The sequence below is a fragment of the Talpa europaea genome, assembly GCF_964194135.1.
Source record: "Talpa europaea genome assembly, chromosome: 10".
NCBI lineage: Eukaryota > Metazoa > Chordata > Mammalia > Eulipotyphla > Talpidae > Talpa > Talpa europaea.
The window spans coordinates 64,283,199-64,295,745 of record NC_140077.1 but is presented as its reverse complement, the minus strand read 5'-3'; the positions used below and the strand labels follow the sequence as shown (position 1 = coordinate 64,295,745).

The 12,547-nt window shown below is 53.5% G+C and overlaps 1 protein-coding gene across 1 annotated transcript; it reads left to right on the top strand.

Moving 5' to 3' along the window:
- Positions 1-3,389: 3,389 nt before the first annotated feature.
- On the top strand, positions 3,390-5,559 carry SDF2L1 (stromal cell derived factor 2 like 1; the record flags this gene model as incomplete). Its single annotated transcript, XM_084244763.1, has 3 exons — positions 3,390-3,573; positions 3,981-4,177; positions 5,235-5,559. 3 exons carry the CDS (start codon positions 3,390-3,392, stop codon positions 5,514-5,516), a joined length of 663 nt encoding a protein of 220 aa, XP_084100889.1. The 3' UTR covers positions 5,517-5,559.
- Between the last annotated feature and the right edge of the window lie 6,988 nt (positions 5,560-12,547).

Sequence of the window (12,547 nt, the reverse complement as noted above, 5' to 3'; positions counted from 1 at the left end):
CCCAGCTGCTCCCCGGCCACTGGAGGGGGGTCCCACATGGCGTGCAGACCTCTCCTGCGCCCGCTGCTCCCCTCAGCAGTGTACTTCGGACCTTCTGCCTGCTCTGCTCCCCGCTCTGGCTCTGGTGAATTCTCTCACCCTCCCGCGCTTCTGACTGTACCCAGTGCATGTACAAACAAAACAAACAAACAAACAAATAAAAAAAAATTCACTCACAAATTGCTTGGTATCTTGCCAGACTCTTGCTTGTCCTTCTCTTTGGCTTCTGCATTCTAAACCTCTTGGTTAGTTTTGTCTACCACGGGTTAAAAGCTACAAACCTTCAGCTTGCAGTTATCTCCAGTCCACTATGTATCTGCCCCCTGGATGCCTCTGCCTTGCCCTATTCCGCCCCTTTCCAGCAGGAAGTAGCCAGATAGACTCAACATCCCCAACTCTTGTGGCTGCTCAGTGTCACCCTCTCTCTGGGGGGACTGAGAAAATATAAAACCAGGAGAACTTGGAGAACTGTAAAGGCTGAGACGCGGGGCTATACAAAACTCCATCTAATAGCTGGGTCTGGTGCAATGACCCCTGCATGTGTGGGATGGCTTACATCATACTGAAGAAGGAACCTGAACTCATATGAAAATTACCTTCCAAAAGAAAATTTTTGATTCTGTCTGTGTGCTTAATCCATATGTTTTGTTGCCATAAAATGTTCATGTTAGTTATAATGCAGCCTATTTCATGTATCATGTTACTTACAGTGACTGTTATCTACAACAATGTATTAACCCAACATATTAAAAATCTGGTCCAAATATCACATGCTTAATACTAAAAGCCACTTGGGCTCCAGTTAAACTCCAAAATCCGTGGCAAGAGACCCCTTCTATCACATTCATACAGGAGTTGCTGCATCACTTAAAACACCATACCAAAAGATTTATGTAGACTTTGCCAAAACTAGTTATACTTTGCTTTAAAAACAAAAAGGGAGATATGGGCCTCCCCTGGTGGCACAGGTGGTTGAGCACCGTGCTGTGAAGCTGTCCGCAGCCTCTGCGGTGCCAGTTCGATTCTGGCTGGCCGGTGAGGGTCCCACATGGCGCAGCAGACCTCTCCTGTCTCACCCGCTGTTCCCCTCAGCAGTGTATTTCGTCAGTCTGCCTGTTCTGTTCCCTGCTCTGTCTCTGGTGGATTCTCTCACCCTCCCGTGCATCTGGTCTGTACCCTGGTTCTTGTATAAATAAATAAATCTTAAAAAACAAAAAGGGAAATATGTTGGGAGCCTGCTGCCCTGAAGGGAGCTGGAGTTTTTGGAGAATACCTATTTACTCTGCACATGGAGTTCCAGGACATTAAAAGTTCTGCAAACAGAACTTCTTCCCAGAACTGACTCCTGTTCTCTGAGGAAGTGCTGCCTTTTGCACATGTTCCCTACTAAGCAGGAAAACTTGTTTTCAGCAGTAACTTATTAATCTGTATAGGCAAAAACACAATTGCATGCTATTTTCTTGTTCCTTTGTTCATACCTTTTTTTAAAAAAATTTATTTATGCATACAAGAGCTGGGGTACAGGCCAGAGGTGTGTGGGGTGGGGGCGATGAGAGGATTCGCCAGAGAAATAGTAGGGAACAGAACAGGCAGATTGACTGAAATACACTGCTGAGGGAAGCAGTGGGTGAGTCAGGAGAGGTCTGCTAGCCATGTGGGCAGCTTCCTGGCGGGGGGCGGGGGGGATCCAATTCGTGCTGCAGTGGCTGCAGATCACCTCATAGTGCTGTGCTTAACACCTTGCACTACAAGGGAGGCCCCTCCTTTGTTCATATCTTCAGTGAAAACTTGGGCTGGGAGAGTGAAAGGCAGAGCTGCTCTCCATGGCACTCTCCCCAGTATCCCCCTGTTACAAATTCATTTAGACTCTGTGTCTTTGCTAACGGCAGAGAACGTCATCGGCTGTCCTGTCTGTGGCAGTTGATGATAGCTTGATAATATTGAGACTTAACCTCTTGCACCACCAGGGAGGCCCTTATCCCATATGTAATGTGGGATGAAACTCCCCAAATAATATGCTGTTATAATTAAAATGGCATTACTTGGGGCCTCCCCTGGTGGCACAGTGGTTGAGCACTGGGCTGCGAAGCTGCCCGCAGCCTCTGCAGCACCGGTTCGATCCCTGGCCACCGGGGAGGGTCCCACATGGCACGACAGACCTCTCCTGCCGCGCCCGCTACTCCCCTCAGCAATGTATTTCATCGGTCTGCCTGTTCTGTTCCCCACTCTAGCTCTGGTGAATTCTCTCACCCTCCCGTGCTTCTGACTGTACCCAGTGCTTGTATAAATAAATAAATAAATCTTTTAAAAAATCATCATAAAAAAAAATGGCATTACTCTATTTTCTGAATGCAAAATTCTGGATGATTTGATTAAATATGAACTTTACTCCCTGCTTTGCTAGTGTCCAATTGGGTAATGTAATCCAGAGTCAGTCCCCCTAAGCCCTTAGCACAGGGCCTGGAGTAAAGAATGTTCCATGAATGAATAAATTAACAGTGGTGTAAGTTTCCCTTCCTTGAAGACCGAGCTGATAGCCTTCTGAGAAGATAGTGAGACAATGACCCACTCGCGTTATAAACTTGGGACAAATGTCACCCAGACTTGTTCCCACAGCCCCGTGGGCTCTGGGCTCTGATTTTCTGAACAGGGCTTTCCAGTGAATCTGCCATTATCCTCAACATCACAGGTTCCTGCTGCTCCCTAAGAGTATGGCATGGGGACTTCAGAAACTCCAGGGTCCAGGGACTGGCGGTGACCTACAGTCGGGAAGGGGGCAGTGACCAAGCGATTTGGGGATAAATTAATCCCGGGACCCAGGGGCTGATGATCCAATGACTCAGGATCTGAGATCTATCCACCTTGCAACCACAAAATCCAGCAACCTCAAGACCCTGCAGCTGAGACCCCCAGGTCCGGCCGGGAGATGATGATTGAATGTCGGGGAGCTCAGGATCAAGGGGCTCCGTGAACACGCGTCCTCAGTGTTTTGGACCCTGAGCCTGAGCAGGCTCAGGCGCGGCTGGGTTAGGCGGACTCACCTGCAGCCACTGGCCCGCCTCTCTCCCACCCCTGGCGCCGCCCCCGCCTTCCCTTGATGCTCATTGGTGAGTCCTTGGAGGCGTGGACCAATCAAATCTCTCCTCGTGTCTCCAGCCCATCCGACCCCCACTTGCAGCAGATGCTCTGGAAAACTGGGGGTGGGTCCTCTTTACGTCGACCCAATGGCATTGCAGGCAGAGAGCCGTGTGGGCCGGCGATTGGCTGCGTCGGCCGCGTCTGTCAAGAGGCGGATTGGCTGGCTGCGGAGACCCCGGCCGCGCGGGAGTGGACGGAGCGGCGCCGTGGGGATGTGGCTGAGCGGCGGCGGAGCCGTCGGGCCGGCGCTGCTGGGGCTGCTGCTGGCCCTCTCGGCGCCGGCCAGTGGCGCCGCGGAGCCCGGCGCGGGGCTCGTGACGTGTGGCTCAGTGCTGAAGTTGCTCAACACGCAGCACAGGGTGCGCCTGCACTCGCATGACATCAAATACGGATCTGGTGCGCGGCCCGAGGACCGAGGCGTTTCCGGGGTGGCGAATCCGGGGCCGGGAGTTGGAAGGCGGGGGGCGGGGGTGAGGGCTGGGAATGGGGGAGGCGAGAAGGTGGTTGAGGGAGTGGGACAGGGAGTTTGGGAGTCTGGCGGGGGAGGCTGAACTTGTTGAGGGATCGTGGGGTACAAGGACCGGCGGTTTGAGGGGTTCGTTGGGATATTCGGGACGTGGCGGGTCACCCGGGAACTGTGGGTCTAGGGACTTGGAATTCGGCCTGGGGCCAGGAAAGGGGTGTGGGTGAAACCTTGGGGTCCCGCGGTGAGATTGTCCGGGAAAGTTTATGGGGTCCCGGGTCAGGGTTCGGGAGGCCCGGAGTTGATGGCGACCCCTGGCGGGGTGGGGTGTCGCCCTCAGGCAGCGGCCAGCAGTCGGTGACCGGAGTGGACTCGTCTGACGACGCCAATAGCTACTGGCGCATCCGCGGTGGCTCAGAGGGCGGGTGTCCGCGCGGGGCCCCAGTGCGCTGCGGGCAGGCGGTGAGGCTGACGCACGTGCTGACGGGCAAGAACCTACACACGCACCACTTTCCGTCACCGCTGTCCAACAACCAGGTGAGGCTCCTGGGGAGCAGCTGAGCACTGGGCAGCATCTAACTAACGCTTACGCATTGTTTCACTTTCTCTGAGTCACAGCTTCCTCTGTGAAATGGGAATTTCAATTCAGAAATGTTTACTAAGCGCTCCCTCTGGGGTCGCAGAGGTAACTCAGCTTAAAGTCTGTGGCCTGCACCCCAGTTCTTCTACACAAAAATAAATAAATTAGGGCCTCTCCGGTGGCGCAGCGGTTGAGCGCTGGGTTGCGAAGCTGCCCGCAGCCTCTGCAGCGCCGGTTCGATCCCCGGCTGCTCCCCTGCCCCTGGAGGAGGGTCCCACATGGCGTGCAGACCTCTCCTGCCGCCCGCTGCTCCCCTCAGCAGTGTACTTCGGTCCTTCTGCCTGCTCTGCTCCCCGCTCTGGCTCTGGTGAATTCTCTCGCCCTCCTGCGCTTCTGGCTGTACCCAGTGCTTGTATAAATAAATAAAAATAAATCTTTTTTAAATTAATTAATTAATTAAATATTAAAATGAAATAAAGTCTTTCGCCAGGAGCTCTCAGTCCTGAGCTGAGACTGACAGGAAGAGCAATGGAGCAGGATAGCGTCTCTCCAGGGGTAGAGTTTCACCCAGGAGGGGAATACACAAGGTCTTCTGAATCAGAAACCAGGGAAATCCTATCAGGGAAGAGAAACTCAGGCTGGGTCTGACAGGATAAGAGTCCTCCAAGCCACAGGGAAAAGAGGGGCTTTCCAGATGTAGTATTTGGGGGAGTAGAAGAGTAAGTTTGATATAGAGCTCTTATTGTCAACCTGAGGAGTTGGACTTTATGCTGAACAGGAGTGAGGAGGCTAGTTCAGACAGGGGAGAAGAGGAGGTTTTAGCTCATGTGCATGTGTTTGGAGAGCCTGTGTAGGGGGATAGGGTGCATTTTGCAGCTGTGGAAACTGAGGGTCAGAGAGATAAGAGTAAGGACCTGAGACTCAGTGCGCTGGGTGTGAGTGCCACTGCCAGGCAAGTGACCACAAGGGACTTAATGTGCCCTCTGTGCTGACCCATTTCCCTCCCTCCCATAGGAGGTGAGCGCCTTTGGAGAAGATGGAGAGGGTGATGACCTGGACCTGTGGACAGTGCGCTGCTCAGGGCAGCACTGGGAGCGGGAGGCCGCCGTGCGCTTCCAGCATGTGGGCACCTCTGTGTTCCTGTCAGTCACCGGTGAGCAGTATGGGAGCCCCATCCGTGGGCAGCACGAGGTACATGGCATGCCCAGTTCCAACATGCACAATACGTGGAAGGCAATGGAAGGCATCTTCTTCAAACCCAGCGGGGATCCCTTAGCAGGTCACGATGAACTTTGAGTGCTGTGGATGGGTGGATGAAAGTCAGCAGCACAGGGCATCTGCTGGGTTTGTATGGGTTCTCAAGCGCCCTTGTGATTAAAGAATATTGGTCTGTGATTGTGGTTTGTTGTGCCTGGGGGTAACCAGAAGGTATTTGCCCTCCCTGACCCAGTTCACCATCTCTTTCTCAGTGTAAAACCTGTCTACAGCACAGCTTGACAGTTGAACCCATTCAAACCTTTTTGGTGCTCTTTGATGCACTTTGACATTGTCCCAGTCCATCACAGCCTCTTGTGCACTCTTAGATTGTCTGATGGCAAGTGAGCCCAGTTCCCCAGCCCCTGAGCCTCATGAACCTTCCTGTTAAGGACTGGAGCTAGGGCCTCAGCTGTGATGGGACACAAGCTCTCTGGCCCCTTCACCCTCTGAGATGAGGCCCTTATTCTCCTGACACCCCTCCCCTAGCATTTACAGCAGTCTTGACACTTGTCTTTGATCAAGCACTAGACCAGGACTCTGCCCATCTGCTGGAGTCTAGCTTCATAAGCTTCCCTCACTCACAAGGTGCCAGTCTGTCAGGGCATGTGGCATCTCAGTTGTCCTTTATAGCCTTCCAAGGTCCCAAACGACAAAAGATATTGAAAGGGAAGGTAACTACAAAGAACTACCTGAAGATACCTGAGGTTTCTTTGGATCTTTGGTATAAACAGTATTTGGGCAGGCAAAGCTATAGCAGTAGGAGTGCCATGATAAAGTTAGCGCTGCTGTTGTGTGGGTGACCTCTAGAGGTGATGGCTGAGATTACAGCCTTACTGGACTTGCTAACTCAGTTTAGGTGACTGTGTAAGAAGGGTAAGGGCTTAAAGGATCTGCTGGGGATAGAGGGTGACATTTCTTGAATGAGAAATAAATGAGAATAAAAGTTTCCAAGGAGACGATGGGAGTGGAAACTGATTGGAAGGGATTGTAAAGAGTTGGCAGAGCACTTTACATTTGAGAAATCAATTGACCTTATAGGGATGGGAGAAAAATTCTAGCCAGTTGTGAGACTTTGAGGGAAGGAGAGTCTTGTGAAAGCCCTGGACCCATTACTATTCCCCTCATCTCAGCTCCTATTCTGCTCAAACACAGACCCACTCCTGGCCCTTCCACTGCCAAACCTCTTGAGCATTGTCTGCATTCTCTTCTCGTTACTGTCTAACTTGAGACAGGATTGGAGTGCAAGTAGATTGCTAGAGCAGAGGAATGGGTCTGTGAGAGGAGAAGTGAAGGGAGTGGGTGAAGCTTAATCCCACTGGGGAACTCTGGAACCCAGTATAGAACACACATCAACGTTACCTCAACCAAGGATCAAAGAAGGAGGTTAATTTATCCAACCAGAGTATCTTTCCTTGTTGGCTGGGGGTTGCCCGCTGGGTGGTACTATGCAATACTCCCCACTTTGCCCTGTACCTTATCCTGACTCATGCAGTCAGAATAAAACCCTCAAGTGAGCCACAGGTGCTGATAGTGAGTATCCTTTCTTTCTTTCCTTTTTTTGTGGGACCCTCGCCAGCGGCCAGGGAACTGAACCAGCGCTGCAGAGGCTGCGGGCAGCCTCGCAGCCCAGTGCTCAACTGCTATGCCACCAGGGGAGGCCCAGTGAGCATCCTTTCTGTAGAGATGAGTGTCAAGGAGATGTGTATTAGTTTACCAACAGTGTAGACCACCTTGTGCAAACCCAAGGCTGTACTTTCTGGTCCATTCCTGGCCTCTCTGGGCTGTAAGAGTGTACTACTGCTCCACTACCTCCCTTCCAACACATCCCAATAAGAAACGAGGAGTGTCAATTAAGAGTAGAATCCAACAGTGCACAGCATATAGGAAATGTAAGAATCTTTGGGCAACCATGGCAAAAGTTGCGGTAGCAGTAAGATGACTACAGACAGAATGCAGGACAAGACCAAAAATAAAAACCACAGCAGCAAAGCTCATATTCATTGATCACTTAATGCCAGTTGTTGGGCCAATGATTTACACAGCAGCTCATTTGCTCCTAGCAATAACCCTATGAAATAAGTTCAATTACAGCCTTAATTTTGCAGAGCAGAAAACCCATGTTCAAGAAGATTCAAACTTAGCTCTGGCTCTCTCCAAAGCATTTGCTCTATTGTACTGAAAGAAAATAAAAGGGACTTAGACAAACACGCGGGCATACACACACACGAATTACATGAGGATCAGGCAACACGTATCCTTACCAGTCATCAGCCCAGGGTAGGCACTTATCCACAAAGTGGATCTCCCGGATCAAATTATGCAAGGACCACAGGCGACACCATTTTCCTTTACCTCCCACAGACCTACCCTCCGCCCCCGACTCCAGGGCCTTCAGGACCCAGACTCTCGGCAGCCCAGATCCATGCAGGGGGCTTCAGGGAAATCCCACACGGGTCAAGCCCGGCAGCCGTGGGGGTGGGAGAGCAGGAGAGAACACCCTAGTCAGGAAGCCCACCGCAGCCGAACGTCTTGGGGAGGCACAGGGAACAATTTCAACACGCAAACCGAAGCTGCCTGAGACCGGCTCCACCGAGGGCTTGACGGCTGGACCGCGGATTTGGGTATTTCGCTAGGTTCACAGCAGGGGGCTCAACTGCACGGCCTGCCTCCACCCCCCACTGGGTTTCGAGAGTTCTTTGCAGGCGCTACTAGAAAACTCGCGGAGATTGGAGCTGAGAAAAGGCGGGCAAAGTTCCTTTTGATAAGTTGTGAATGGGGAGAAAGTGTTTGTAGAACTCATTGTTAAAACCAAGGAGCCGGAGACGCCGTCGGCGCCCAACCAATCCGGGCCCGGGGGCTATTTTGAAATCGCTCCACTTCCAGCCAATAGGCGTGCGGGAGACGAGGTCCCGCGCCGGCGCTGGCCAATGAGCGAAACATTTTGCAAAGAAGCCAGGGGCCGGTCCCCGCAGACTGTCAGGGGGTTAAAGATGGAGCCGGCGGGCGAGAGGGCGCCACGAGGTTCGAGGTCGACCGGGTGGGGAGGATGCGCGACGGCCAGGCCCTCTCCACCGCTAACCCTCCGCGTCCTGCCACGGCCCGGGGCGGAAGAGCCGTCCTGCCTTGTGAGTAGCAGGGTTCGAGGTGGGGGGCGCGGGCAGGGCGCCCGACTCCGCCGGACTGTATGCAGGGGCGCAGCCGGGACCCGGCTCACTCTCTCCGAGGAGGGGATTTTAAAAGAATGGGGAGCCCCCTGTGCCTGTGCTCCGCTCTGGGCCGCCGTACAGAAAAAACAAAACCAACCAAACAAAGTAAAAAAACTGTTAGAACAGAATACGGAGCCCAAGTCTGGGGCCAGGGATGGGGGCCTGAGCTAGCAGGGATGCATGGTTCTTGAGAGGGGCCACCCTTATTCCGGAGTCCCGGACCGGGTGAAGAGGCAGGGTCTTTGGGCTGTACCCACCCTGCTCCGGATGCGAGTGGACTTGGGTCTGCGGTTGAGTGTGAGGCCCTCTCCTTTGTGTATGCGCCCCCTCCCCCGTCCGCTCCCAATCCGGGGTTGGGGCAGCCTTTCAACCCCACCCCCACCCCCCAATCTGGTGTCTTTCCTGCGGCAATCTGGAGTGTCCTGGGGAAGGTCCGGGGTGGCCAGGGTCCTGAGATACTGGAGGAAGGCAACCCTGCTGAAATCCTCCTCTAGGCTTTAATGTGCAGGACCGGGCCTCTAGACCTCCCTATATTGGGGGCCATGGGGTCCCCCCTGCTGGCTGCAGGTGCTCTGACTAGGTTGCACTACTGTGCTCTAAGAAGCAGTGCAATGATATTGTCAAAGCATCTGGGACCAGCCTTGGAGACGCCCCCTCCCCCACATCTTCAACTTCCCACCCCCTTCCCCCCAGGACTGGCCCCTTGGGCCTACAGCCCTTCCTGCCTCCAACCCACCTCACTCCCTTCTCCATGGAAACTTGAGATCCGCCTCCTGGCCTGGGCCTCTGGGGTCAGAGGGCACCCTTCCCCCAGGCTAGAGGCCCAGCCCCTGTGGGTCTGCATTCTTGGTCTCAGATTCTTACCCGCCAGTGACAGACCATCTGGGAAGGCACTGGCAGGCCTGCCTGACACTCTTTCCCTGTTGCACTACTGTGGGCCACTGGGAAGCAGTGCAATGATGAAAGGGCATTGGTCAGGCCCAGCCCACCACCCACAGTGCCTTGGGGGAGGGAGATTTGCTCCTCACTCCACTTGCCAGCAGTTAGGCACAGTTGCAGAGTTGAGCTGGACCCCTATGGGGGGATCAGGTGAGTGCAGAGCTGGGGAATCATCCCCCCACAAGCGATTCGTCTGGGTCTTGGCTAGCAGATGCAAGAACAGAGACCCTAGATTTAGGAAAACTCTGGTTTGACAAGGATCTTTCTATACCAGATCCCACAATAAGGCTGGGAAATTCAGATCTGGTCAGGGCCTTACGGAGAAATAAGGGCCCACTACTTTGCATGGACCAGGTCTGCCAGGGTTAAGATCTAGCTTAACCCTGGCCATATAAAAGCAAATGACCCCGACCTCCTTGAAGGCTCAGGGCAGGCCAGGCTCTGGAGAGAATTTCTATATTTTCAGCAGGAGTATCTGGGGTGGATGGATGAACTTGGGATACAAAGCCTGTAGGTGGTGCCACCACCCATGTCAGTTTATTCTGTTACAGGGAGATATACTGCCTGGAGCCTACAAGAAGGACTGTGAGGCACCTGGCACTCTCACCCTCAGTTGGAATTGGGGGGATTGAAGCTGAACTACCAAAGACTCTGACCCCAGACCTGCTGTGGGGTCACCTCCGCCATCAAGACATGAAACAGTACAAAAAATTTTTATGTGCCTAGTGACAGTCATTCAAGCCGATTTCCTCGCAAGGAGACCTCTCAAGGTCTCTAGATGGGTGTTTGGGAATATTTCTCATTCCTGGCTGAGACAGCTCTTTTACCCCCACCATGAGAATAGAAGCCCTGGCAACCATGAGGAGGATGAAGGATAGTGACACATGTCCCTCTACCTTCTAGGCCTGGCCCCTTGAAGTTCCTCAATCACAAGGTCACCTGATTCAGACCCATATTCCCTTCCCCTAGGGTCCAGGTGCCATGGCTAGAGGTAGCCACCCCTTACTGTGCAGATTTTGTACCCACTGACCAGAGACCTCCATGCAGGAGACTTGTCCTTGCTGGGGGTGGGGGTGGGGGATGTGAATTCAGTGCTTTTTTCCTTCCTATGGGAAACCTTCCTTGGGTTCCATGACATCCATTTTCTCCCCAGCAGAGCCTTTTAGATCACAGTTTTCTCCCTGTGGCTTAAGTCCTCCCAAGGGCAGGGACCATGTCATTTTCAAAATTTTTTCTTGGCAGGACCTGACACAAAGGAGGGCCCAGAACACTTAAAAAATGCAAATCAATAAAATAACAAGTATAAGTAGCATAACATGGGGACTGCTTCACCTCTCAGAGAATGTTTATCTTGTTTTTAAAAAGAACTTTACTGTTTAAAAGAAATGTTTAATACTGTAAGTCTCACAGGACAGGCAGTGGAATGAACATTTGAATCCAGCCTTGAGTCAGCCTTACCCCCTAAGTAAGATGCACAGGCTAGACCTTCTTTGGTTGTCCTTGCCTTGCTCTCTGACCTCTAAGTAGGAGGAGGTGAGTTGTTACCTCCTATATTGGGGAGAGCTGCAGCTGATGGTTTGGTGGTGGAAGGTGAAAAATCTTTAGGCACACTCCATGTATCGGGCATGGAGGGATCAGAAGGAAGCAGCCCAGGGTGCACCCGATAGTAAGTGGCTAGGGTGGATGGTGGTGTCAGCAGATGACCATGCAGGAGAGGGGGGAGAAGCAAGTTTCTGGGTGGAAGGGAAGAAGCTCTGTGCCAATCTGGATGTATTCAGCATGAGCTGTCCAAGAACGTCCCCAGCAGGTACTCGGATATAGGTCTGGAGTTCTAGGAAGGTCTGAGTCGGATGAAGGTTTGGGTTAGTTGAGACCCAGAAGTGGATAAAGAACTGTCCAAGATGGTATGAAGACAACCTTCAGAAATGCATAAGAAGGGGCAGAAAATGCTGATGAAGAGGAAACAGTGAGTATCTAGGCAAAAAATGGTTATGAAAAGTGGGTGAGAGGGCCTCCCCGGTGGCGCAGCTGTTGAGCGCTGGGTTGCGAAGCTGCCCGCAGCCTCTGCAGTGCCAGTTCGATCCCCGGCTGCTCCCAGGCCACCGGAGGAGGGTCCCACATGGCGTGCAGACCTCTCCTGCCGCCCGCTGCTCCCCTCAGCAGTGTACTTCGGTCCTTCTGCCTGCTCTGCTCCCCGCTCTGGCTCTGGTGAGTTCTCTCACCCTCCCGCGCTTCTGACTATACCCAGTGCTTGTATAAATAAATAAATAAAAATCTTAAAAAAAAAAAAAAAAAGTGGGTGAGAGAGGCTAGAAGCTGGAGAGGGATGGGTTTGATTGTTGGAGAGTAAGTCAGATCAGGGAGAGGGTGAAAAGTCCAGGATAAGGTAGGGGCTGAGTGAAGTCCTGGGGGGGTTGCCTAGCTGGTTAGAAAACAAATAAGGAGGTGTCTGCAGGCTGGCCGAGGGGGCCTTAAAGTTGGAAGAGTTCATTCAGGCTTTGGCCCTCTGTGCGGCCAAGAGCCAGGCCCCAGGCGAAGTGCACGCAGACCCCATAAAGACCGACCCTTGATCCCTGGCAGCAGCGGAGCCCCGTGGAAGGCCCAGAGGCGCACGCCCAGAGCGGCGGGCATTGTCACGTGCGGACGTCTCGCGGGGACTGAGCCCGGCCCGCCATCTCCAGGGGGATGGGCTGGAACGGTCGGGGCGGCTGGGCTAGGGCTGCTGGCGCGGAGGAGCCTGCGGTTGCGGAAGAGAGCGGGTGCGGCCCCTGCCCTGGGGGGCCCTGCCGCTCGCTGTGACCTGCGCCTCGGCCCTCGGGGGCGCCCCTCTCCCCGGTTGGGGGTTGGCGCGGGGACCCTTGGTAGAGCCACTCCGACGGCCACCCTGTTCCCCAGGGGGCCCTGGCCCGCCCCAGCCCCTCTCGG